The sequence below is a fragment of the Raphanus sativus genome, chromosome 1 (genome assembly GCF_000801105.2).
Source record: "Raphanus sativus cultivar WK10039 chromosome 1, ASM80110v3, whole genome shotgun sequence".
Classification (NCBI taxonomy): Eukaryota; Viridiplantae; Streptophyta; class Magnoliopsida; order Brassicales; family Brassicaceae; genus Raphanus; species Raphanus sativus.
Genome location: NC_079511.1, coordinates 11,976,914 through 12,004,402, shown reverse-complemented (window position 1 = coordinate 12,004,402; position 27,489 = coordinate 11,976,914). Strand labels below are relative to the sequence as shown.

At 31.9% G+C, this 27,489-nt stretch overlaps 3 protein-coding genes and 1 long non-coding RNA gene across 9 annotated transcripts; 1 reads left to right on the top strand and 3 right to left on the bottom strand.

Moving 5' to 3' along the window:
* Window positions 1–6,253: 6,253 nt before the first annotated feature.
* LOC108837214 (uncharacterized) lies at window positions 6,254–7,804 on the bottom strand. The gene is made up of 3 exons (XR_001947304.2): window positions 7,335–7,804; window positions 7,162–7,244; window positions 6,254–6,789 (listed from the first exon to the last, which is right to left on the bottom strand). It is a non-coding gene; the product is annotated as an uncharacterized LOC108837214 (long non-coding RNA).
* A 4,826-nt stretch (window positions 7,805–12,630) lies between these two features.
* Window positions 12,631–15,485, top strand: LOC108837606 (serine carboxypeptidase-like 45). Its single transcript, XM_018610666.2, is given in 9 exon segments — window positions 12,631–12,966; window positions 13,047–13,148; window positions 13,227–13,313; window positions 13,870–13,962; window positions 14,046–14,125; window positions 14,208–14,489; window positions 14,558–14,682; window positions 14,796–15,006; window positions 15,097–15,485. Coding segments are annotated over 9 exon segments (1,371 nt in total). The 5' UTR covers window positions 12,631–12,725; the 3' UTR covers window positions 15,247–15,485.
* On the bottom strand, window positions 15,008–18,336 carry LOC108834762 (protein NEOXANTHIN-DEFICIENT 1-like). Of its 5 annotated transcripts, none has more exons than XM_057011204.1 (11): window positions 18,032–18,321; window positions 17,208–17,287; window positions 17,019–17,102; window positions 16,886–16,949; window positions 16,751–16,797; window positions 16,540–16,594; window positions 16,396–16,434; window positions 15,999–16,167; window positions 15,854–15,926; window positions 15,730–15,786; window positions 15,008–15,652 (listed from the first exon to the last, which is right to left on the bottom strand). In XM_057011204.1, exons 2-11 carry the CDS (start codon window positions 17,270–17,272, stop codon window positions 15,436–15,438), a joined length of 870 nt encoding a protein of 289 aa, XP_056867184.1. In that variant the 5' UTR covers window positions 17,273–17,287; window positions 18,032–18,321; the 3' UTR covers window positions 15,008–15,435. The 5 variants fall into 5 exon arrangements, with proteins under 5 accessions (XP_056867184.1, XP_056867189.1, XP_056867182.1 ...); XM_057011209.1 differs by having other exon boundaries at window positions 15,854–15,917; XM_057011202.1 differs by having other exon boundaries at window positions 15,854–15,917; window positions 16,396–16,594; window positions 16,886–17,102; window positions 18,032–18,087; window positions 18,176–18,336.
* Window positions 18,337–22,650: 4,314 nt separating this feature from the next.
* On the bottom strand, window positions 22,651–25,536 carry LOC108834760 (uncharacterized). Of its 2 annotated transcripts, XM_057011192.1 has the most exons (13): window positions 25,364–25,535; window positions 25,065–25,290; window positions 24,836–24,933; window positions 24,675–24,758; window positions 24,433–24,563; window positions 24,284–24,356; window positions 24,169–24,214; window positions 23,977–24,086; window positions 23,802–23,909; window positions 23,670–23,729; window positions 23,433–23,494; window positions 23,022–23,346; window positions 22,651–22,936 (listed from the first exon to the last, which is right to left on the bottom strand). In XM_057011192.1, exons 1-13 carry the CDS (start codon window positions 25,463–25,465, stop codon window positions 22,739–22,741), a joined length of 1,623 nt encoding a protein of 540 aa, XP_056867172.1. In that variant the 5' UTR covers window positions 25,466–25,535; the 3' UTR covers window positions 22,651–22,738. The 2 variants fall into 2 exon arrangements, with proteins under 2 accessions (XP_056867172.1, XP_056867173.1); XM_057011193.1 differs by lacking the exon at window positions 23,670–23,729 and having other exon boundaries at window positions 25,364–25,536.
* Window positions 25,537–27,489: the final 1,953 nt, after the last annotated feature.

Below are 27,489 nucleotides of genomic sequence, written 5' to 3'. Positions count from 1 at the left end.
AACTGCGTATGACACAGTAAATCTCCTAGTTTTAGTGAAACAACTAGAAAAGATCGTGTATTTTGAAATTAAATAATTACATGAAACGTTGCACACAAAAAAACAATTACATGAAATATAATAAGGTGAAGACAAAAGGTGAGAAATTTAGATGAGTGGAAAAAAGGGAGAGCTAGGTATAGGCATGTTCTCACTTTCGTTTAACCATTCCTACCACTACAAATAATTTAGTTTTGCGTTCAATGCCCAAACCTTACAAAGAAAAAAGAAGACAAAAACACACACACGCGCACACTTGTTACCCTTGATAATAGTACATTTAAAACTCACAGCCCTTTTTTTTTTTTTTGGTCAATCTCACAGCCCTTCTGACCTAACCTTTTACCTTTCTTTTCCTCTTATTTTAGGCTTTATCTAACTTTCCCATTAGCATATACATATACATATGCACATACACCAATACGTAAAGGTACAAACAAACCAGCCGTTTCTGTAATATAAAGGATTTTAATGTTAAAGCACTCCAATTAAGATTGTTTTGGATAAAAATCCTGAAACTAATTCTGTAATGTAAAGGTTCCTAAACTAACTTTATTTACCATAAAAGTTCCCAAACTAATTTTTTTAACGAATTAAAACCACTATCTACATTATTAATTGGTTGTACCGATATATTTTTTGTTTAAGAATTTTTACCCTAAGAAACTTTATTGTGAAGAGAGTTAACATTAAAAAAACAAAAAGAAATGCGTAAAAGTTTAATAACTTGAATTTGTAAAGTTAGCTATTTAAATAAATTATATAAATAGATAAGTTATATTTTCTTTAAAATCAAAACTATATAAAATATAGTTTGATAACTTTTTCTCTAAATTACATATTTTTATCCGAATCAAACTCAATTTCTTATGTATAAATATGAAGGGAGCTTATTCTTTGCTCCCAAAAATACAAGACAATATGAATTGATTGTTAAAATGTTGTGAACCATGTTGGTTCTTTTACTATGTTTTAGGAACCAAGTTCTAGAAAAACACTTTAAAACAAATTCTTAACTTTAAAAACATTTTGTTCAAAAAAAATAATCATAAGGATAATCTAGATCTTTTTTTATCAAAGAACTTTTCAGGCCAAAACATTCAATTTCTTTGTTGTATTTCATCTATCCATTTGAAGATATTTATTAACTGGATACAAATATGTGTTTATGTATGCTTGTCAGATACAAGTGGATTATATGATCAATGATGCGTCCAGCTTAATCGACATGTTAGCCCTAACCTAGAGGTTGATATGTGTGGGCATAATCCCAAACATGAACAATAAATACATAAGGGCATGATTAACCTCAGTTTTTTAGCCGAGGTTCTTAACTCACGTTTTAACATTTTTTTATTTTTACATTTTTCGGCTAAGAAACGGTTTTTATATCTCCTATTTAAGAGACGGTTCTTAGCTTTTCTTAATTAAAATTTAAGAAAATTTAAAAAATGTTTATTAATCGAAGCTAAGAACTCCAATTAAGAGACTAGGGTTAATCATGGTCTAATAACCTTTATTCGGGTGAGCGAGCACTCATATCGCAACTAGGTGTCGTGTATGTTACATATAAAGCTAAGTTATATGTATTCGGTGACCTCATTCTGAATTCGTGGATTTCTTGGTTTAACATCTTATTCCTCACTAAGTAACTTTTATATTTTTCACCTATGTTTCTACCTTTTTAGGTGAGAGTGAGAGCATTGTCATATTTTGTCATAGGAACTCACTTTTTGGATTTTTGGGACCATATGTTAATCTTCACTTCTATATTTATGCATACGACATCGGATTCGGTTTGGATCCCAAATAACTAACTCAGTTATTATTTTGAAATGCTAGATTTACAAATTTTAGTTATTAAAAGTTTTACATAATTTTGTCTGACTATGTTTTGTTAGTGTAAAAACTTTTAGCTAAAAAAAGTTCTTGATTCAATCTAATACTTGCTAAAAAAAGTTGTATATAAACTCAAATATCTTTCTTTGATAAATTGTTTCAGCGCAGAAAATTTAAAATAAATATTTTGACACGCTAAAGATATACACATTAAAAGTTGGCCAAAAAAATGTTATACATAAAAATTAACAAATTAAAAATTTTAATCTATGAAATTGTTACCATGAATGTATTATATCTCCAAATTGGTTGATAAAAATCAGATATCAATGTTAATGCTCACTTTTATTAAATTTGAATTATTTAAAATTTGTGTATAATCTCTTTCAAAACTTTTTATGGGGCATACACAACGTTGGAACAATGGATATCCAACTAATGAAGGACTATATATATATATATATGTATGACATGTGTAAATACCACACAAAATAATTAGTATATGAATATCCTTTTTTTTTGTAAAAATGTTAAAATTTATTACCATTTTCTTTTTTTTGACAGAACTACATAGAAACAAGGAACAGAAGATGCAAAAAAAAAACTAAAACACCTACTCAGTCTAAGCAACACAAGGAGAACAACTACAAGCAGAGCAACAAACCCATAAGACACAGCAATTCAGTACAAACACTTCCCACAAAATTTGGAACCACATTGAAGCACGAGACCTGAACCCGGGAGAATTGGCAGAACCCGATGATCAGATCTAAGAGAATGGCTCCTCAAGAACAGCTCGCGAAAGACATCCTCAACTGATGCCACCATGGACAAAGAGCAACACTCGAACAGCCCCACTCGAATAACAGAAGACGAGCATTATTTTAGAAAGGAGACAACAGAGAAGCCACCAACACCAAGAGAACTGCACAAAGTGAGTTGAGAAGAAGCAGCCTCTCCAAACTTAGCACTCCGGAGCCACCACAGTAACCGGAAGAACACATCTGGTGCACATACACAACCAAAAATTGTTTGAGTGCTTTTCTTTAGTAATCATATGAAAAATGGATCATAACTCATGCTATTGTTTGGTTAATTTGGAGCGCATGTTTCAAATACAAATTACGATGAAGAATCGGAATTTTGAATACAGTTTAAGTGACATAAAGTGAATCAAGGCAACAAGACATGTAGACAAGAATACACAAAGAAAGCCTTGGGGTTTAGTTGGTGTTTCCCTTGTAATATGGAAAACCAATAAATTAGGAAGGTAATAAGAAAACAAGGATACAAGAGACAAGACGTGAGAGGGTGGGGATGGGCCATTCCCACTCCTTTAGCCTACCCATAAAGACAAAAGTTGGTTTTCAGGTTTAGACCGAATGGAGTCTGTCTCCTTCGCTTTATTTCTTTTCTTTTTATATTTTCAATTCCCAACAAAATGCATGATTTATTTACTGATATGATATTCCCACAATCCAAAGTTTGATCATCGCGATCAAGTTTCCTTTTCCTTTTCTTTTTAAGAATTATATATTCTTTTTCAAAAAGGGTTACTAAAATTTATGTTTTTGTTTTGAATGTGCTCCAAGGTTACCTGGCTTTTGAGTTCTGGTCAGTGTCTTAAAAATCGGATCGACCCGTTGGACTCATTCTTCTAACCAATTTGAGGTTGCGCTAAAAACCGGATCTGAGTTAGAACGACAAACCAGATTAAAAAATGGTCAAATTTGCTAAAACTGGTGACCGATTCGATACTAAAACTCGTTTTTTAAATTCAAGTTAAAAATAAAAAAATTGCAAACTTTAAAAAGGTTTTATATAAAAATTCATATTATTTTTAATATCTATCTAAATAAATTAGTTTCATCATATATTTATATTATTTTTGAATTTTTCATTTATTTTCATATCATTTTTAGGTTATAGCAATGATATAAAGTTTATTAAAAATTATAGTTAAACATATATATATATAGTTAAATAATTTTAAAAAATAAAAATTTAAAATCCTATTGAACCAGTTGGACCGTTCCGACTATTGATCCAACTACTCACTGTCCGGTACAGTTTTCAAAACATTTTTTTTTGAAACCGAGTTCTCAAAACATTTATAGTGTTATTACTTACTATCATTTGGCGGCTTAGCTTACGAGAAATTGTAATAACATATGATATGATTAAAAAATTGAAATCTATATGATAAGAATTTGACAATAATTTTCAAAGAATTTTTTTTTCAAGTTTGTATTTCATTTTTCCAACTTTGTATATCAGATTCCATTTTCTCGAAAACAAGTAGTTGAGAAAAAAGTAGAAGTAGAGAGAAAAATTAATAGATGAGAATTCAAACGATGTCTCTTTCATTTCATAATTGATTCTGATAAATATAAACTTAAGTCAAACCAAAGCTTCTATTTTTTAAACTGAATCATGCTTCTTTTTTTAAGCGTGATTCATCTTTCAAATACAGAAGCTTAAGCTTGATGATATAACTACGTGTTTGTGCAGTTTAAAACTTTTTTTTAAATTTAAATCATATTTAAAATAAAAATTTATTATTATTTTATAATCAATATTTAATATAAAATTTAATTTAACTAAAAAAATCTAATTTAACTAAAATAAACTTTTAATTAACATAAAATTAAGATAAAATAAACAGTTTTGTTTATTTTAAATTATATTTACGAATATATGTGTAGATGTTTAAAATTATAATTTTTTTGGATAAACTATATCAAATCAACTTAATAACTAACTTAATCATCTGTTTACTTAACATATGAAAGGATAAGTCATCTATAATTAAGTAATAGTTCAATCCGGATATCGGTTTGTTTCGGTTTGGTTTTTTTGGTTTTTTCGGTTAGTAAAATACAACTACCATTCTAAATCCATATTTAGTTTGGTTCGATTTAGTTTATATACCGTCGGTTTTTGGTCTATTTGATTTTGTACCAAAAACATAATTATTTAGTTTAGGGTCATATTATATAAATTTTAGAATCATGTTGTCAATACAATCATTTATTAAAAAATATATGTTTAAATAAAGAACAAAAAAATAAAAACGCTTCTACCATCTGATAAAATAATCAAATCTAGAATTAAAATCAAAACTCAAAATTTTGAAAATAAAAATAGAAAACAAAACAGAAACATGAAAGAAAAGCTTTTATACTCTTTCATATTTAGTGTTCATCAAAGTCATACTTCTTCGATTGAACACGAAACTATGTTTGCTTATAGATAAGGAAAAATTACTAAGAATTTTCATTAATTGTTGACCATCAAATTTACAAGATTTTCGCTTCAGTTTAGTTAATGCTTAAATAAAGTAAAAAGATAAAAATAACTAAGAAAATAAGAAGTCTCGGTTGCAATGAATTATTATTTAATTATAGTTCACTAATTTTACAAATTAGGGCTTCTTTGTTACTGTAAAAAATGAGCTTTTAGTCTGTCATAAATGAAGCATGAGCTAGTTTCAATAAATGATTTTAGAAATTAGTGTATTTAAAACAAATGCATATTTGCTCAGAAAGAAGCATGAGCTTTTAGTCTGTCATAAATGATACGTTAAAAACCAGAGACGCATGCAACAGTTGAGACTCAGATTCCACCAGAATATGGTACCGAATTTTTTATTAACATCCGATAACCTGATTTATTGATCCTTTTAGCTAATGTTGATCAAAAAAAGCTAATGTTGATTTTCTATATTTTTTTTACTTTCTTGCTCTTGCTTTTAAAAGATGTAAAACTCAGAAAATGGTTATAAATCTTAATATTTTGACCCAAAAAAACCATCACAATTGGGGTAGTGATAAAATCTGGAGTCTTTACGAGTTACGTCATGAGACAGTAGTTTTCAGTCCCCCACGTTACCACATGCGGATGGTCTCGTATTTCTTTTTGTAAAAGATGGTCTCGTAGTTTATATTCATATTAGTGTGGAATACAAAAAAAAACTCTAATCAAATGCTGCTTATCGCAACAAATTAATAGTAGTTTGTAAGAATGCTGCTTCCGCAATAACATTTGCAACGCAAACAAAGGATGGACGTGATTAGGAAGTTATGTTAGGTTCCCTAATTATTAGTATTCGTTATCAATTTTGATAATGATATGGGGACTAGATAAGAAAAATTGGTAGGAGTAATTTACGGTGACATTTTCGAGTGTGGGGGGGAGGGCAACTGTTACCTTGGCCCCATTATCATCGTCATATCAACCAATGTAAGAGCAACTTTATTGCAGGGACCAAAATTTGAGTCCTTATAATTTTTTATTATTATTGTTATGGTTAGGACATTGTTAAGAAACTTTACGTAATAGGGTGATTATTGGTGGGACTTGAGTTGTTTCTTAGGTTAATAAGGTTAATTTTTTTTTGTCAACTATTTCTTTCATTCAACTTAAAACACAAAGGTTATAACGTTCATACATTCAAGGCTAGTCTTTGCCAGAGAAAAAACCTGAACATGGAATGAAACTAAAAGATAGAGAATTGAAGAGAGTAGAAACGCTTCTACCGTCATGGAGAACACCTGCGATCTCGTTCAAAACAGACCCTAAGCACAGGGTAGATATGAAGACTTGAGAGTCTGAGAATATATGAAAACTATGGAGGTTTATTTCCTTAGCTTTGAGAAGAGCTGAGCAAGGCTTCAAGGCTTCAACCATGAGTGCAGAACCCACCAACGCTCGAGAAGCTTCATTTGCATCTTGACAGTTCCAGACAATTTTACAAGAGAAAGCCAATACAGTCTCAAAGGCCACAAGGCATAGACCACCAAAAGCGTCCTTGGCATCAGCGCGTAATACGAGTATCCCCACATGATCTTAGCAAAACCCACAAGGCATAGACCACCAAAAGCATAGCCTCCGTAAGCCACAACGTCTTGCCTGCAAATTTCACAAGTTTCTCAGAAGCTCAACACATAGCAAAAGACAAAAGAAAAGAGGATTTGATTTAACACTTCCAAGACTGTAAAATCACACACGTGAAAACAGGATTGTAAAATCACACACTTTTGACATTCAAGAACATGAGAAAGGGAAACGCTGGCGGACACAAAAATAATCACGTATGCCTAGCCTCACTTTCTAATCACAAAGAACATGAAGCTTTGAAGCAAAGAGTAAAAACACAAGCCAGATCATTACAAAACACTGTTTATCAGATCGTGAAGAACATGAAGCTTTAAAACCACTTTTGATTCAGAAAAAGAACAAACAACAATCAAGCCTGAGAGGGAAAGAGAAGAGAGGACCAACACGAGGAACGACGATGAGAGACAAGTCGTGTCAGTCTTCTTGTCACTCTTCTCCCTTCCACCTCTCCAAGACTTCACCAGTAGCTACACACACACAACAACAAAATCGATTCAATTTCATTTTTAACTTCGGAAAAAGCCCCAAAATTTTGAAATTGATTCGTGTTCTCTCACCTGTTGGCAGCCTAACAGAAGAACTCGCTGACGATGACGCCGAGAGACCAAGGATGAGAGCCAGCCGGAATCGCCGACGGATTACGATTTGGATTCGAAACCGACGGAGTCGGAGAGAGATAGAGATGAGAGAGACTAGGAGACTTCCATGGTCAGTCTTCTCAACCAGAGAGACGCCCGCCTTCAGCTCCAATTTCCGGTAACAGAATTGAAGAAACCTAAGGCTATGGACTCGTATCAACTGGAATTGAGACGCATCGCCGGTGGTTTGAAGATTCCGATGAGACACTGGATTGGAGAGAGAGGAGAGGAGGAAGAAGACCTCAATCCCTTCGGTCTTCACTTCATGACACGTGCTTCCAAGGACGGGAGAAGAAAAGTTCTTATTTAGTTAACGTCCCTCTTTTATTTCTCTAATTTTGATTTAATTTTAAGCATATTAATGTTAAGATACGTGGTTATACCCACCGATAAAGATGGTCTAAGCTCTCTCTATCGCTCTCTGTGATGGCTACGTTCATATAAAGAAGTCTTACGTGCGATGCCATACACTAGTTATTACGTATTCTTGCTCGTGATTTTTTTCCGTGTTTCACAATACGGTTAACCAACATGTTAACTAATCGATTACGATAAATTGAATTGGATTTTGCAGTTTTTTTTTTCTGCAGTACCTCGACGTGACATAAACGTGAAAAAGGTTTAAGAATCTGTTTTTCTTTTTACAAGGACTCAAATCTTTTATTTTGACTTTTTAACACAACATCATAAGTGTTTTCTTAATTTCATTATTCCTTTTGATTTTAAACCAATTCACTTTTTTTTTATTCCTGTTAAATCGTATCTTTCTTAACAAGTTAATAATATACTTGGTTAGTTTTTGTTAATTTGGTGTGTCTTGTCATTAAAACGATTTGTTAGTAATTTGAATTACATCGTGTTATATAGTTGTTGAATGCCTAACAAAAGAATACACATATATTTAACTCACACAAAATTATATGTTTATTAAAAATTTCTTATTTTTATCAGAAAGGTATTTAGCTTTTTTCTCGAATATATATAACTGGGTAAAAAATACATCAAAAAGCTTCTACGAAGAATAAGAAAAAAGGTTAAAAGGACTTGGCTTAAACTTAAAGCTCCTAAAAGCACAATACATCTTTCTATACACTTTTTTTTTTGAACAAACATCTTTCTATACACATTCCCGAAAAAAACAAAAATAGAATTAATAAAACTTACTACTTTTAAGGTAATATTTTAAAACACGTCAGAAGAAAGGATAAGTCTTTTTCAATTAAAAATATCGGAATATAGAAAAGAATGGACACTGGTGCGTGGTGGAATGACGATAAATTAATTTAATAAAAATAAAATAAAAAGAGAGAAAAGAGAAATGATTTGGTCTTGGGAAAGATGGAGAAAGATTGGCGTGAAGCATCAAATTGGCTCTAATCAAAGCCCTTTTGCTCGCTTCTGTTTATCCAGTTTGATTATCGCTAGTCTTTGATTATATAATAGTATACTCCAATTGAACGTATGTAACCAATTGAACGTATGTAATATTTACAAGAAATATACAGTGGCTAAAGAAATACAAACTTTGTCATAGAAAATTACCAATCTCTTTTATCAACAATGGCAATAGAGAGTATCTCCCAAAAAACACTTTATAACTTCAAATAAGAAGTTTTTTGCTCTTAAAAAAAACTTAATTTGAAGTTTTGAGTGGTGAAATTTCAAATATAGAGTGTCACTATTTAAAACTTTAAATTTGAAGTTTTTTTTTCATTGCATTTTGGTCCTTACATTTACATATTATATTATGATTCTTAAATATTTTGTCTTTTTATCTTTTTAATCTTTCAAAATTTTATAACTCATAAATATTTTAAATTTGCTTTTATAATTTTAATTTTTACAAATAAAAATAAATAAAAACTTCAAAATAAGTTTTCTCAAAACTAGATTTAGATAACAACAATATTAGAAAAAAAAATTAACAAATGCACTAATTGATTACTATATGAAAGTATTACGAAAATAGATTTATAGAATAATGTAGCTTTTTCTGTCACTTTAATAATATTTAATCATGTATTTCTATGTGAAATTATATATTTTATTGTATCATTTTGTTAATTGATATTTCTATAATATTTTTATATATGTGTAATTTATTTATAAAATTTTATGAATTTAAATTAAGTATCATAAATATAAGGATCATAATATAAAATATAAACTATTTTAAAATTAAATTTGAAGTTTTTCTTTTGGAGAATACTGTCTTAAAACTTAAGTTTTACAAACTTCAAATATAAAGTTTTGCAAACTTCAAAATACAGTATTTTTTAGAGACGTTCCGGCTACTATTGACAACGCATTAGATTAACAATGAGTAGATCTGCTTAATTCACATATTTTTGTTTGAACAAAATACGTGAATTTAGGACAACTTAGTGAAATATGACATAGGTTTCGTTTTTCTTTTCAAATCGATTACTATGCAACTGTTTTTTTTTTTTGAGAATTACTATGCAACTGTTGCGAAGAACATCTTCTGCACACTCAAATTTCAGAGGTAATGTACTTTGGAGGAACCAAAATAAAAACGAAGCTACAAAAAATAATATAATTTAAAGTCCTTAGTTAATTTTTTAAAAAAATTCTCTGCTGAAAAAAGTTACCCTAAAAAGTTATAAAATTGCTGAAGGCATAAGAGCACCTTTATTGCAAGGTTTTTAAAGGGTTTTAGGGGAAAAAGGGCCCACCAAAAAGAAGAAAAAAAGGAAAAAAGTTGCCAATAGAGAAACTTATTCTCTGTGTTTCTGTGACTATTTTGCGGGCCCCATGACATGTGGCGGCCCGCAATTAGTGCATTTTTTTTTTTAAATTCGAAAAAAAAAAAAAAAAAATTTAAAGAAACCTATTTAAAAGTGGTCTCTGCGAATGCCATGCCATCGTTAAAAGTTCATTTACACGCATACATATTACATACCAAACCCCACTCTTGTTGTAATTCTCGAACTTTTTACCTTATTAATTATTTTCTTTTCTACCATGCCTAGCTAAAATTTAAATTATAGCTGGACCAGACACATGTTTTCTCGATCTTTTATGGTGTAGCTGTAAGCCTGTATAACCTTCTTGATGTGCTTACATTGATATTTATTTTTACATTGTTATTTATAAGAACATCTCAAATGTAGACCTTTATATTTTTCTCTAGAATAGATATTTCTATTATAGAAGTGGATTTACTCCAATATATGATTATACAATAGAATTCTTCTATTTAAAGAGGAAAATACAGAGAATTATTATTTTCATCTCTAAATATAGAGGTAAAAATAGATTTTTCTATATTTTCTTCTAAAATATATAAATTTTATTATAAAGACATACATTGGAGAAAATTCAATCATATATCTCTATTATAGGACAAAATATAAATATAAAAAAGAAGTGGATTGGAACTGATCTAAGAGATCGGTTCTTCCATAACTCTAAAGTACGTGGATTCTTGGATTGATATCTTTTTGTTATTGTTAAAATACACTTGGAATTTGAATAGTGAAATCAACAAACATGAACTAATAAAAGCAAATTAATGTAGCTAGTGCAAAATATGCATATTATAGCAAAATAAATAGGTATGGACGTAAACCGGGTATTTAGTGCTTTTGTCCTACTTGCTACTTGACTTGTTTTGTGAAAATATTAGAATTTTTTTGCTTGTATTTGGTTCCATCAAGTACTTAGTTAGTGAAGTATTTGCCCATAAATACTTGCAATTTATTCGGTAATACTTGATATTTGTTTTTTTAGATTTAAAATATATTCTATTAAAATAAGAACATGACCTGATAAATATTATATCTAACTATATATTTTATTTATTTAAAATGACTATTTTATCAGATTAAATTAATATTAAACAGAAATCAGATTACAAAAAAGTATAATAGTTAATTTTTACAAAAAATAAATAAATAAAAAATATACCCATCCTTTTAAAAGAGTGGGTCAGAATCTAGTTTTAAAATTAAATGCACCAAAATTGATAAGTACAGTGAAACGTAGAAGAAATACTTTTATTTTTCATGTACTTGTTACTCTATTTAATTCATTCAAATAATTTGATTTAGTTAGTTTATATGACTATTTAAAATAAGCACGTATTACACCATATACCTAAAAAATTTAATATTCTATTTGATTTTATGTAATCGAAAATGGTTTATGTGGTTATTTGATGTTTTTTCATATGATTATGTCTTTCAAATAGAATGTATTCATGATTATTAATATCATCAATAGAATTTAAGTCTTTTTCCTCTTTTGTTTTTTCGTTCAGAACTAATGTATTTACAAGTATTAATATCATCTGATTTCAATAATTTTTAACTCATAATCTACAAACTAAAAAATAAAGAGAGTCATTTTTTTTACTTTGAAATGCACTAATTGGTCATATATGTTATGAAAATAAATTTATGGAATAATATGATATTTTATTAAAATTTAATATTGATTATGTATTTCTGTTTAAAATCTTATATTTAAATTTAACATTTTATTAATTAATATTTTGTAATATTTATATATATGTGCTAGTTATTTACAAAGTTTTATGAATTTAAATTAATTATTTAAAAAATAAAAATAATTTTGAAGTTTTGCTTTTGGAGAATAATACTTATAAACTTTAAATATATAACTTTGGAAACTTCAAAATAGAGTATTTTTTTGGAGATGCGCTTAAAACTAATAACAAATAATAAAACAAGTAACGAACTGAGTATTAGAAAAAGTTGTGATACTTGACTTGTATTTACAAGTAATAAGATTTATGGATTTGTTATTTGACTTGACAATGCCAATTAGTTGATTTTTAAACTGAGTACAAGTCAAGTAGTAAGTATTAACAAAGCCTAATTTTTTTTTAAAGAAATTGAACTGAGACCATAACAGCCTAACAGATGTGGGATAATTAAAACCGTGAATTCAAAAGTTCATGTATTTTATGAACAACCAAAATTAATCTGTGTAATTTTTGGAAAGCCTAAAAAGTTATTGTATTTTTTTAGCAAATGAAATTCAGTCTGTGTATTTTTTAAAAAAAAATTGGTATTAAATATTCTCGAATAAAATAAACTTTTATCCAATTAGCGTTTTATTAATTGATCTTTATAAGTTTTGAAAAAAATAATCAGGCTTTGTCAATTAGTACAAAGTTAGATGTATAAATTCATCTGGTCTGCACTTGTACAAATGCCAAGAAGCAAGTGGGAAAGCAAAGACTCCAAAGGCATCACTTGTCTCGTCTTCCTTTCTTCTCGGCAACAACCACAACAAACCAAAGAAGTAACATCAAGACACATCATGTCTTCTTCTCTCCAATGCTTTACAATATCATTTGCCCTAGTCCTGTTTCTGAGCTTCTCCATTGTTCTGTCTCACTCCGATCGGATCACCCGTTTACCCGGTCAACCCCAGGTCGGATTCCAGCAGTACTCGGGTTATGTCACTGTCGACGAAAAGAAACAGAGGGCTCTGTTTTACTACTTGGCCGAAGCGGAAACCGATCCCATTAGTATGCCTCTGGTTCTCTGGCTCAATGGAGGTTCGTTTTCATTTTGATCCTTACATATGTTTTTTTTATTTATTATTGAAGCAGAGAATAAATGTGGGTTTGAATGGCAGGACCTGGATGTTCATCTTTGGGTGTTGGTGCATTCTCAGAGAATGGACCATTTAGACCAAAAGGACCTGTTTTGGTCAAGAATCAACATAGCTGGAACCTAGGTAATTAATAAAACTAAGCATTTTAATTCCACATTTCAACTTTTGATCATTTCTTGATTTTTTTATTGTTGGTTGCAGAGGCAAATATGTTGTATCTAGAGACACCTGTTGGAGTTGGATTTTCATATTCAACTCAGTATGAGAGTGTGAATGATAAAATCACTGGTTAATCTCTCACTAAACCCTTTCTTTGTTTACTTAACTATATGTTAAATTCCTAATTCTTGTTCTGACAAGAAATGAATTATTCTTACACTGCAAGCCAAAATCCTTTAGAGAAACTGTACTGAATCTATTTGATTTCGACTTTGCATAAAGAAAGACACCACATACTTTTGTGTCTTTTTTCCTTTTTCTGAACCAAAAAAAAAATTCTAACCATTATAAACAGGACAGTTTTTTTTATAGACAAAAGGATTTACTTTTTTGTGTTTTTAATTTAAAGATTACAAATCTTGTGATAATGATGATAATGCATTGACCAGTGAATGCCATTTCTCTGTTTTGTTCTCCTTTTTACATGAAAACTAATAATATATATCTTTCCAAGAATAAAAATTCAGCTTTTGTATTCTTGCTCTGTTTGAAGACTGACAAAAAAAAACAAAAGAATTCAACCTTTTTGCATATCACATCTGAATATATTATTGTTCTCTTCTTCTTCTTGTTTCTTTCTGTTTGTCTCAAACATTCTTTCTATCTTTTGTGTTATCCACTTCAGCAAGAGACAACCTAGTGTTCTTGCAAAGATGGTTCCTCAAGTTCCCTCACTATCTCAATCGAAGTCTCTTCATCACTGGCGAAAGCTATGCTGGTAACAACTTGTTTTATTTCAGTCATTTCAAGGTCTTTATTGTACATAGTTCTTTTCTTTAAAAAGTTTGCATGCACATTTAGGCCATTATGTTCCCCAGTTAGCTGAGCTTATGATACAGTACAACAAGAAGCACCATTTGTTCAATCTCAGAGGAATAGCTGTAAGTCAAAGACACCATCACATCCCCTACTTTATCATATCTACTACACTATGGTTTTTATTTGTTCCTGTTTGTTTTGTAGATTGGCAATCCAGTTCTGGAGTTTTCAACTGACTTCAATTCCCGGGCTGAGTACTTCTGGTCTCACGGCTTGATCTCGGACTCGACTTACAAAATGTTCACTTCTTACTGTAATTACTCACGCTATGTGAGTGAGTACTATAGAGGGTCAATGTCTAGTATCTGCTCTAAAGTGATGAGCCAAGTTAGCACTGAGACTAGTCGATTTGTCGACAAATATGATGTCACTCTCGACGTCTGCATTCCCTCTGTTCTATCTCAATCCAAAGTCGTAAGCCCCAACGTGAGTCACAAGTCACAACACCACAAGCATAAATATTAGACCTGTGTTGATTTTTTTTTATTGAACAGCAAGTAGGAGAATCTGTGGATGTATGTGTGGAAGATGAGACGGTGAAGTATCTAAACTGAAGAGATGTGCAGGAAGCTCTTCATGCTCGGCTCGTAGGAGTACGTGAATGGACAGTTTGCAGCAAGTTAGTATTCTAGTCACTTTCTTCTCTAACAGTTTGCAGATGGTTGCTATTGATTTTTACCAGCTTTAATCAAGCAATTGATTTTTTTTTTTGTTTTCTCATGATGGTAACAGTGTGCTTGACTACCAATTGCTTGATGTGGAAATACCAACGATTAACATCGTAGGGAGCCTTGTTCAAGCTGGAGTTCATGTTCTTGTGTACAGTGGAGATCAAGATTCAGTGATCCCTTTGACAGGAAGTAGAACATTAGTGAGTAGATTGGCCAAACGATTGGGACTAAGGACAAGTGTGCCTTATCGAGTCTGGTTTGCAGGACAACAGGTACACAAAAACATCACCCTTTTATTGTAAAAAGAAAAGAAAGAAAAATAAAATAAAACTAAAAGTAACACATTCTGTTTCTTGTTTCAGGTCGGTGGATGGACTCAAGTCTATGGAAATGTCTTGTCATTTGCAACAGTGAGAGGAGCTTCACATGAGGTCCCATTCTCACAGCCTGAGAGATCACTAGTGCTTTTCAAAGCGTTCTTGGATGGTCATCCTCTGCCTGAAGAGTTCTGATCATTACCATCATCTCTTGAGCTTATGTAAAGATTTTGGCAAAAGGTTTAACCTAAGAACATGGATCTTACTAAATCGGCTAAAAAAGCCAAAAAAAAATTCGGAAAGGTTTGTTTTATTTTTGTTGTTGTAAAGATGTGAACCTTGTAGTAGGAAGGAAGTGTATGTTTTTGGAACTTTAGTGTTGTGTTAAACTACAACAGGAGCTTCTACTTGCATTGTTAAGTCTTTAAACTGAAGAGCTATGATTGGTTTTGATAGCAACACTGCTACGCTTAACCGCCTTTCATTTTCATTTTCATTTTCATTTTCATGCAACTCTTGTGATGTGTGATTCTCTTCTGAAAACTTCTCTGTCTCATCATCAAAAGGATGTGATACTACGGCAGGTCTTACAGGCCTCACCCTGTAAATATTCATTCCTTTCAGTAAACTGTCTATGTTGTGAACAGATGGAACCTACGTTAAAAGCAGAAACATCACCTGCAGTGAAGGTGGCAAGAGTATTTGAGTAGATCTGGAAAGTACTTTGTATTGCCACTGCCATTATTTGACATTCTTGATGAGTTTGAAACAATCACAAGAACCAAAAAAAAAAAAAAATTACCTAAAACTCGGCAGCGACATTTTGATTGCTGGTCCCATCCAACTTCCGAGTTTTTTCTCCATTTCTGAGGTTGCTAGTTCAAGACCATAGTCAGATATCATAACATGACATGGTCTTAAGTTAGACCAAGAAGTAAAGAACTCACCGTCTGATCTAACTTTGATACTGCAGATATCTGCAGAAGCAGCACCATCAACTTCACTAACCTTAACCTCTACCAAGTCTTCAGGTTGAGACAGCGTAGTTCCCAGCCCAAATGTGTCCAAGAAACCAAATGCTCTCTCCCTTTTTCGCTTTGGAACTGCAGTGATTTTCTATTCACAACCACAAAAATCACTTTTTACTCTAACCATACTTCTCCAAGAGTTAAGGAAGAATGCTTTTTTTTTGCTAGTTAATGAATTGCAATGTCTCCACTTTATGCATATAAGATTAATTTTGTTTTCCTCATTTGATAGTTTAAAAAGGAAAGCTAATAAGAGAATAATCAGTAATAATCAAAAGCTAAAAATAACTTTTGAGACCAAAGGTGAGGCACTAACTTTTGAAAATCTTGCAACTTGGCTTGGTAGTCCTACTTCCTGCAACACCACCATGTTATATAATAATAATAACACATCATTATCATTCAATCTCTCGACGTTCCATTGATATATATAATAAGAGACAAAAGAAGACCCACCTACCTTGCGTCCGTGATGACAAGCCTCATTGCTGTTCACGAGCACCCTAGCGGCCCATCTAAAGGGATATAAGAAAGGTGTAAAACATCACTTCATTTGATAAGTATGAATCTAATTAACATAATATTCCCCCAACTTGGGTCACTTGAGAGTGAATCTCTGCTTTGCTAAAGAATGATTATATTAGTGCAAGAGCAGGGGAGAATAAACATACGCGCATGATGTAGGAGGGTTCCATACAGTTCCTGCAATCACGACAAGCTGTGAAAAAGACCACAGACAAAAGAAAGAGAATCAGTTGTGGAGTGAAGGTAAGGGACAGGGAGCAGAGGAAAGGCAAAGAAGAGACCTCATCAAAGACACCAGCTGGGCTATCATCGTAGCTAGCAAGGAAAAACCCACCAAGAGTGTATCTGAAGGTCCCAAAGCAATAAGACGATATCAAAACTAGAATATGAGCCATGTAAGAAGCTATGTTATACCCAAAAGCTTCAACTAATCGAAGTTCCTTAGGGATGAATGCTCGAGCAGTAGCAGCCTTCACAAGATGAATCTGGTACAAGGCACTGAAACCGAAAACAATAAATGAAAATTTAGCAAAGCAGATACAAGAAGAAGAAGAACAGTTTGACATTTTTGAAAAGCTACAAAGGAAAAACGGATGTTCTTGCCTTCCTTTGAATGTCCATGGAGGTTTGGCATAGCCAGATGAAATTCTCCTTTCTATAACATCCATAAAGAGGGATGCAATCTACGCCAAATAAGGAGAAAAAACATGCCTTAGGAGACAAGTTATGAAAATACCATAATTGTAAATGGAGTTTACTCATTGAAACAAACAGCAAACAAAAATCCAAAATGAAGCATCTACAACCTTCACTATAAAATATAACCATGGGAGAAGATAGACACACACAGAATCTCAACACACATGGGTAGATTAACACAATCATATCCAAGTTGTCTGCTTCTTAAACTGTTAAAACATCTCAGTCGAGTATATATATATTCCTTTAGCAAGAATAGTCTAGAAACTAAATCCCAGAAAGGAAGGAATAAGAAGCAATATGGATTATGAGAGAGCAGACTACAAGTGGGTTTATAAAGATCGATATTTCTGAAACGATCATCATGGATAAACCATGTGAGTAGCGACAAATAGATTCGAAGAACTAGTACGTTACAAATGCTAATATAAAAAGAACAAAGAGAACACATACTCCCTCCGTTCCTAAATATAGGATTTTTTGGAGTTTTTCTTTGTTCCACAATATAAGATTTTCTATATTTTTAAGGTAGTTTTGTATACTTTTGAGGTTCTTTTTTTATTAAAAGTTGTACTGATTAAATTTTATTGGTAGACAGTTATTGGAAAGTGTGTAAATGATATAAATAATTAAATAAAGTGCAAATAATTATTATAGTCTTAATAAACGTGAAAAGTGTAGAAAATCCTATATTTAGGAACAGAGGGAGTAGTTGATATATACCGAACCTCGTTAAAACACTCCAGGAGAGAATAATAGCTTCAAGCGGCTTGATCAGGGTTCTCTGAGAATAATAAAAGCTTTCAAGAAAACAAAAAGTGGGGAGTTTCTATTATCAAAATAGTAATAAATGCAAAAGAGGAGGAACCGACAGAGAGGGTGAAGGTTCGTTGGTGATTAGAGAGGAGAAGTAGAAGTGGATAGGCTTTGGTTTCTTCGTCCAATCATAGATACTTTTGTCTCTCTTTTTCAAGCTTTTTCTTATCTCGCGCCAATCCCATGTTAACATCATCTTCCACCTTCTTTCATTTGCTTATCATTTAATGGTTGTTTATTTTCTTTTCCTATTTGTTAAAGTAGGAATAGTTAGGTTTAAACTTTTTTATGCTAAAGATTTACTAGAAATTAGGTTAGTTAGCACAATAAAATTATTGGAAAAGCTAATTCGCTAAAATGCAGTTAGGTTTAAATATATAAAAGAAAAAAATAACTTGAATTAGAAAGAGGTGCTTAACTGAAAGCGGAATAAGTTTTTTTTATTAGTTAACTAATGTGTTGAAAAATGAAAATATTCATCTGATAGGAAGTTCAGTCTTATCACTTTAGAAATATCTCACAATCTGTCATTCGTAGAGATTCAGTAAGATCTGCATATTTCATGTACACCTAACATCTTCGGCATAATCTTACTTTAATATATAATACGGACTTATTAGAAATAAATAAAGAATGACTAATCACAAGATTCAGAGGACAGGAAGGCCACGCTACCAAATTTGGGATTTGCAACTAACATCATAAAGTACATCTCGCGAATATCCATATTTAGATCGATGAGATGATTATGAAACTAGCAGTCAGTGCCGGTCCGGATTGACACGGCGCCTAAAGCGGACCAAAAAAATACTGCCCCACAATTTTAATATTTTTTCTTTATTTTGAAAATCCAAAAATACACAATTTTATTATCATGATTTTTTTGGGTCAATATACCATAATTAGATAGCATTCATAATCATAGAACAAGAAACATTAAATGAAGAATATAAATTTGAGAAGAGAACGCATATCTTAACACAAAAGAATAGACAAATATTATAATAGCACCAGTTTTAGTTTGTAAGAATTTATTAAGTTCTTATAGTGTCTCTTAATTTATGATAAATTCATATTTTGAGATTTAGAAACTTTTAAAAGAAACGAAAAATCATTAACCTTTGTTTAGCTTCCTTGTTTATGTTATAAATTAAAAGGAAACTAAAATTATCAAAAAGTAACCAAAATCGTTATGATAAAAAAATATAGCTTTTTTATCAAAATTTAGTTTTTGTTTAATTTGTTTATTTATAACTTATAAGTTATATCAAATAATTTATTCCGTAGATAAATGAAACTAAATTTGTTAGGAAAATGTAATCAAAATATCTACAATCAAATCATTTTAGTTATCATTATTATCAAAAAGGAAACAAAATTAATTGGATTTTGTTTTATTTATAACGTAATATAATTTACTTTAGGAAAACTTAATGTCATTTACTCTAATTCGTTTATATAAGGAAATCTAAATTGTTAGAAAAGGTAATGAAAATATTTAAGGATTAAATCTTCTTTTCATTTATTACCATTCACAAAAAAGAAAAAGAGAGGATATGGTTAAGGTAAGGTTCGAACCTTCCTGTACAGATTAAAAGAAACAGTCGACAAACCACCACACTAAAGGATCCTTTGCATGATTTTGGCGCCCTTAAAATATATTGATATTTTGGCGCTTAAAGCCCTTGCTTTATGGGTTTTAGCCCAGGGCCGGCCCTGCTAGCAGTGACATTACATGGTTTGGAATTTTGCATAACCGCAACCGCAGGGTTCAACTCGTGACGCTCTCAAGATTTGCTTACGTAGAGTAGACTACGATATACACTTTCATTTTTATACGTCAGATCATAAAACGATTTTCCCTTTTGAGTTTTTGTCAATAAATATTTTCGTATTGAAGCCTAACCCACTTTTGAATGAGTTATATAAAATAAACACATCATGCATAATCTTTCAACAAAAAAATATTCAGATAAGTATTCAAATGTTACTTTTCAATAAATTCCATGAACTAGTGCTCAAACAAGGAAGAAGCAATTATAATCTAGCCTCGAAATTAAAGTAAAGCTTAAACATCAGATAGTTGTTATCTCTTTTAGAGTCTCCATGTAGGCGAACAATCATGGAGTAAATAATTAGAAAATCTAACAGAAGAGATTACTACTCCCTCAGCTTTTTAGTTTTCTTACAGTTTTTTTTTAATTTGGCTGAATTATGATAAGATAGACAGTTAATGATTTTTGTTTTAAAAAGTAAAATTAATAGTATTTTTTTAATGTTGAGAAATGAAGGAAAACACACAAAAATGCAGGTTTTGCGTTTTTTTCTGACAAAAATATAAAGAAAAGTTTATTAAGTGAAAAAGTGTGTTTTAGTAGATTATGGTGGAAAATTTTACAAAATCAACATTTTCATATTATTAAATTATATGTTAATACTATCTTAAAATTTAAAATACATCGCAATAAATTTTTAATGATAAATAGTTATGTTGTAAATAAAGTTATATTATAATTTGTATATTATTAAATGTCGACCTATCATTAAAATATAAACTAAATATTTATAATAAGAACTAAAATATTTTAATAAATTTTATAATAACTAAAATATTTGATCAAACTAAATTATTTAGTTATTTTGATATTTTGTAATAATTAGTTTAATTATTGATATTTTTTATTAAAAAAATGAATACCATATCAAATTGTTTTGTCAATTTAATATATATTCCACCATTCCGCAAATTTTAAAATTATCCGTAGCTTAATTCATTTTTTCCGCAGCTTAACTATTTTTCCACAATTAAGTAATGATTACCAATCGGAGCTAATATTTGGACACAAATCTAAAGCGTCAAAATATTTGACTAATTTTAAAAAATTATTGATCTCAAAAATTTAAAAAACTGACAAAGAGAGAATTTTACTCACTGAGAAATCTGCGAAAGAAATAAGTCAGCTTTATTAAAAGAAAAACAATGCAAAGCTTGTATTTCATAAATAAGTAGATTCTGACCCGCCCGATCGGGCGGGTTATATTCATTCAAAAGTAACTGTAATTGACATATAAAGAAATGAATTAGTCAGTGTAAATTTGTTTTTTTTTTGTCATAATCTTGTGTAAGCTTTTTGATACAATAGGCTGTGGTAAACGGGGGTTAGAAAAAAAAAACTGATATTTCTATTATTTTTATTACTATAACTCGGTACTCAGAGGAATATTATTCAAATAACTATAAATTGCATAAAACATTGAAGACGATATTTATTGTTGCAGTCGAGTTTTACTTCTTAGTTGGTGTATATCCATAATTACAGTCAATCATATCAATCTAAGATTTTTTTTTTCGAAAAAAGAAAATAATATCTTAGTTTTTTTGCCTAAATATTTTCGGAAATATTTTTCCTTAGTTTTGTTTCTGTTTAGACTTGAATGTTAAGTGAGACAAAAGTAATTTTGTCGTTTAGCTTTTTTTTTAATAACTTAAGTTTATAAATTATTTAAGATACCAACGAAAGAAGTATCTCCAAGTATTTATAAATATTGTAAAATTTATTATAACTGAATTTGTATTATCATGTGATTTTATTTAGAAGTGATCATGAACTAATCTTTTAGTATAGATCCTTTTCATCATGGTATAATTTTTTTTTGATTATTGATATCAGCGTTACCTATTACTTGTACATGTTCTTTTTTACTTGTACATGTTTTTCGTAATAAGATAGATTAGCAATATAATCTCTTATTAACTTGGTTTTAGAATATGTCATTTGTTTTTTTATACGTTAATAAATTTTATTTGAATTAATCCTTTAGATATGACTATATTAGAAACGTGTAAAAGACCTCATATGGGTGTGACAAAATTTTGATATTTTTCTTTGTTTGATAAAATTTTGAAGTTATATATGATATAAAGGTGATAAAATATGAAATAACTATAGTTTCAGTCTATAAACGCATGTGATATCTAAAATTCTAAAGATTAGTTCATCATGACAACTACAAAGCAATCTTTCAAATTTCTCTACAAATACGAACTAATTTGTATATGATAGATCAACTTGTAAATATGAGCGTATGATAACAAATAAGTACCTTTATGTTACAATCTATCAACCCACACTAATATGATCTTACCAAAAAGAAAAGATTGAATAAAAATGTATAGCATTTATAAATGTTACGAAGTTATAGTAAACGATAAGAGAGGAGTTATAATGTCATAACATTGGACCAGTTATTTCCAAAACCAATAGAAATATAAGGAAGGGTCTAATAATGGATTAATGTGGGTATAACTTTATAAGAAAGGAGTATATTTAATTTAAAATCTTACAAAACAATAGTTAGGTTCAAGGGAATGTTTCTGTTTTAATAAGATAGATATGAAATTTTGTCTCCATGACATCAACTAAAAATATTTGCAGTTTTTGTAATTTTCTATGGGTAACAAAAGGCACTTTGGATACTAAAGATATTCTATCAGTTTTTGAAACTTTTGAGTTAGTTAACAATTAAAAAAAATTAGAACTTTATCTCTTTTTTACCAAAAAAATAGTTGATACTAATCTGTAAACTGAATGTGAAATGAAGAAAAAAAAAATCTAGGCTTAAATCTTTGGAGGGTAAACGGTATCAAAGACGATCCTAGCAAAAACACGACGTGTCTCGTGAAAGTCCCCAAGAGCAAGTGACTTGTAGTTTATCCTACGGTCTAAACTCGGCACACCTCTCTCTCCGTCTCCCTTCCTTCTCACACTTCCGAACATTCTCTGCACTCTCTCCAACAACGGTCTCGACATGAACACCTGTCAAAAAAAAAAAACACAACCCCCAATCAAGAATATGAAAACATTCTCAGCACTGTGATGATCCTCAAAATGTGATTGTTACCATATCAGAGCTTGGCGCTTGCGGGTATTTGCTCATCGCGTTAGCCAAGTAGTCTCGATCATGCATCTTCCTCGCAGCTGATTTTACAGACTCCGCTAAGCTCATGACCTGCTGCGATAGTTTGCTGCCTGAGCCAGCGATGTCTTTTTCGTTGTGAACGGAGAGTTCTTGGAAGTTTGAGTTGTGCTGTTTCGTGTTGCTCTTTGCAATCTCCATGGCTTCGGATAAAGATATGTCGCTGTAGATGGCGAGACAGTAGGAAGCTACCACCGTGGGATCCCGAGGCTGATCGACCAATGCTTTGTGAAACGCTAAGATCCCAATCCTGAGGTTAATAATATTAGTTCCCATTATTGTTTAATTTGGCACAACCATTTACTAAAAAAATATAGATGTAGAGATTTTACTAACCAGAGGAGCTCAGCGCATGGACGATCAGGTGCTACAAGTCGGTCAAGATTGCGAAACATCGACTGTAAGTAAGTGTCTTTAAACAGGTTAGCTCTATGGAGACATTTATTGCACAGGTTAGCTCAATGCATGGACCGTGGCAACATGTAACTAGTCTAGACCACTTCTGTGGAGCCAGTATACCTCTGTATAATTCAAAAAAAAAAAAAAATACTAGAAAGCAGAAGTGTTATGTACCAGAAGCATGTTGGACCTTCCATCACGCCTCTTGAACCCTTGAGAAACAAAATAAGATGCCTACGAATATAGTTAAGCGATTTTAGAACCAATACTCAATACGCACAACACCAGACTGATTATTCACCAAACCTGGATAGGTAGAAGAATCTCCATGAGACCAAATCTCCATAATAACCTTAACGAAGCTTCTGCGGACCCATACGCCAGCATATAATTGATCTCCATCTGGACCCTTGACTGCAACGAGAGATGATCTTTAGACAAGAAGAGGGAGAACAAGAGAAAGGGAAAGAGAGAGATATACAGGGTCAAGTCTCAGCAATGAAGAAGAAAGCTCCTTCACAGAAACAGCAACGTCTTTGGTTAAGCTGAATCCTAACCTCGCTGCAATCCTAATTGCACGTAAAATGCGAGCTGTAAAGTGAACACCGTTACCAATTTTAAGCCTTTCCAAGCAAAAACATGTCATACTACCAACATTGCATCTAAAACTGACCTTTATCCTCGATAAATGAAAGCTTGGCGGCCGATACTGTCCTCACCTGAAGAATAACTAGACTGGTTAGGGCAGTGTCAATTGGTTTCTACAAAGAATGATAGCTCTTGCCTACTTTAGAATTCTTTATATCTTCAACTCCTCCTATATAGTCATACACTACATTCTCCAATGGATCAAACATCAACCTGAAAGATCCCAACATATTAACGTTAATGCATTATCTGTGTAAGGGACTTTAATCCACGGATAAATGTGATTTACCCATTGACTGTAAAATCACGCTGTAAGCAATTCTTCCAACGGATATAGTCACGTTCATTGCAGCCCACAGGCTTTCTGAAGTTCTTATTCGGCGCTTTGCCAGTCCTTGCTGAAGTACTAAAGCTTGACACCTGTTACATTCAACAACTCTACTAAGTCTTGAGATACACTTGAGGGAAGATATAGATTAAGATGATAAGTAGTTTATGAGATAGATTCATGTGTGGAAACATAGAACAAACCTCTATGATGATATCGTCGACATAAACATGGCAGATGGGAAACCGTCTTCCAACGATTTGGCAGCGGGGGAATACTTGCCTTACCTGTACACACAATGATGAATGATTCACAAAAATGAGACAAGATCTAGGCAGGAAGATGGGTTTGGTTCCATTTAAACCTCCTTGAGCTCGGCTGAAGTGATGACATCGAAATCCTTGGGGATTCTATCTAGTATAAGATCCCGAACACAACCTCCAACTAGGTATACTTGAAACCCTGCAACAATCAATTCAGACAAAAAAGTAATGATTTTTTTGGGCGAAAAGATGTACTTCTCTGACAAAAACATAAGCTTTCAGACACAACACAAAGGCTGAGAAGAAGAAGTTAAAAAAAAAAGAGGAGACCTTTTTTCCTGAGCTTATTGAGAACCATACGAGTAGATTCAGGGATCATGGACCTCTGTATACCAAACTCACTACTAGCATCTAACTTCTTCCACGACGGCGTCGTTTTATCCTTACTACTCTTTCTTCCTCCACTAATATCCTTACCACTACTGCTTTCTTCCTTGCGTGGCTTCACCAGGTTTCTCGGTGCTGCGACTGCTCCAACGCATCCGCAACGCCCAATCTGAGAAAAAAAGTTCACAATCTTTAAAGCCAACGAGAGCTTTTCTATAAAAGGAAAGAGAAGGAGACGAAACTGTAGGCGTGCGGAGGGAGAAAGGGAGATCTCTAATGGAGCCATAGCAAGGACGGCAGAAGACTAGAGCTTTCGATGATATAGCGAATGAACCATACGCCATTGTAGTAAAAGCTTATTCAAGACATTGCCTAGTAGGAGAAGAAGATGGGAATCTCCAGAGGCGTTGGATCTCAAGGAGATGATGCCTTTGGGAGAGAAGATAGGGGCTCAGAATAAACCGATGGGCCTTTAAAGCCCATTAAAAGGTTGTATCGGTTGGTTTAAAGCCCAGTGAATAGATTTAATTTGTTGGAGACAAATTAATGTTCGATTCAGTTTTAGGCATTTAGGTTTACCAAATAATGGAAGTCGATGGAGTATATATCAGTTTGATAGAGTTTTGGTTTAGAAATGTACTAACGTTCGATTCTTTCATCAATTTCTTTTATTTTTTGTCAACCAAAGGATTAACCCAACATGAATATATAACATAATTTACATTAGGCATTGGCTCCTCGTACATTTTGACAGTTCAGACTCCTCTTTCCTACGGTTGGATAATGATATGAACCAGTGGCGGAGAAATAAACATTTTGTATTGGGGTCAAACTTTTTTAGTAAGGTTAAATTTTCGTTTTAATACGGAATCAAAAACAATTTTTCTTAAATAAAAATATTTTTTTGTAGATTTTCTTAAATAATTTTTTTTATAAAAAAGTGGGGTCAGCTGACACCACTCCTTACATACTTCCTCTGCCCCATATGCTTTTATGGACCCTAAAAATAAGCTAGTAAAATGTTGTCAAAATAAACTAATAAAAACTTTGTGAATAAAATATATGTAGGAAATTTTCAAAAATACTATTTTCTGTCAATATTTAAAACATCCCTATATTCTTGTGTGTTTATAAGATTATTTATCAAAATAAATTTTATAAACATTTAAAATAAATTTCATTCGCAGCTGGCTATTTTACTAGACCAAGTTTTGATCAAAAGAAACGTTTTTTCCGAGGAGCACCTCTATCTGACAATGTTTGATATATATATATATATATATAAAAGTGTCTTTTTTTTTAGAGTCCGTCCAACCATTTTTACTCCAAAGAATGTAAACCAGGTTCATGATCTCAAAATCATCATGTAAACTTTGTAACGCATCAATCTCCGAAGCAAAGGATGGATAGCCCATCAGACTCTTAGTCATATCCAATAGATCTGAGTAATCGGTCTCAAAACGGATCGAAGAAATCCCCATGGCTCTCATGTAAGAAGATGCCCTACGTAATCATTCCATCTCCGTGTGTAAAGCCGAGAGGCTTTTATTGCACACATGTAATCCGAATGATTTAGTACTCATTTGATTCTTAAGACTATCCTATGCTGATGACAATGCTATTATTGATCCGTGAAGCATTGATTTGGATAATGGGATTTTGCGTATATGGAGTACTGTCTCAACAAATGTGGTGTAACACTACAAGAAAACACCCGGAATTCCGACGGCGGTTCCGACGGACACAAAAGTCGTCGGATGTTTTTGACGACTTTCAGACCGATTTCCGACGAAAACGAAAAATATGAAGTCGTCGGTATTCCGTCAATATATTCTGACGGAATACCGAGGAAAAGAGGTCTGTCGGTATATTCCGACGATATTACGACGACATTCTGATAAAACATGGTTCGTCGGTATTCCGTCAGAATATACTGACGGAATACCGACGATATTTCGATCAACATATATAACCGTTGGGGTCGTCGGAAATTCGTCGGTGTATTCTGACGGAATACCGACGACATAAGATTTCATAAAAGTTTTGATATGTCCTCGGTAATCCGTCAGAAAATACTGACGACATTCTGATGGACTGGACATGTCCGTCGGAATGTCGTCAGTATTTTCTGACGGATTACCGAGGACATATGGTTTCATTGAATTTTCGATATGTCCTCGGTAATCCGTCAGAGTCCAGTCCGTCGGAATGTCGTCGGTATTTTCTGACGGATTACCGAGGACATGTGTTTCTACAAAATTTCAAACATGAAAATCTACAAATTTATATGTCAAAAGTATGAAAATAACACATGATAAGTCTTTAGTATAGTATTAGATCGCAACCGTTCAAATATAACAACTCATTT

What these genes read in the sequence shown, in the direction of transcription:
- LOC108834762 (XM_057011202.1), bottom strand. Translation starts at nt 17,272, where the DNA reads ATGGATGTTATAGAAAGGAGAATTTCATCTGGCTATGCCAAACCTCCA. An exon ending in ATGTCGCTGCCGAGTTTTAG is followed by an intron (nt 15,787 to 15,853) that starts GTAATTTTTTTT and finishes AAATAATGGCAG; the next exon opens with TGGCAATACAAAGTACTTTC. An exon ending in TCTTGCCACCTTCACTGCAG is followed by an intron (nt 15,653 to 15,729) that starts GTGATGTTTCTG and finishes GAATATTTACAG; the next exon opens with GGTGAGGCCTGTAAGACCTG.
- LOC108834760 (XM_057011192.1), bottom strand. Translation starts at nt 25,465, where the DNA reads ATGGCGTATGGTTCATTCGCTATATCATCGAAAGCTCTAGTCTTCTGC. An exon ending in CAATAAGCTCAGGAAAAAAG is followed by an intron (nt 24,934 to 25,064) that starts GTCTCCTCTTTT and finishes TGATTGTTGCAG; the next exon opens with GGTTTCAAGTATACCTAGTT. An exon ending in CCATGCGCTGAGCTCCTCTG is followed by an intron (nt 23,347 to 23,432) that starts GTTAGTAAAATC and finishes TATTAACCTCAG; the next exon opens with GATTGGGATCTTAGCGTTTC.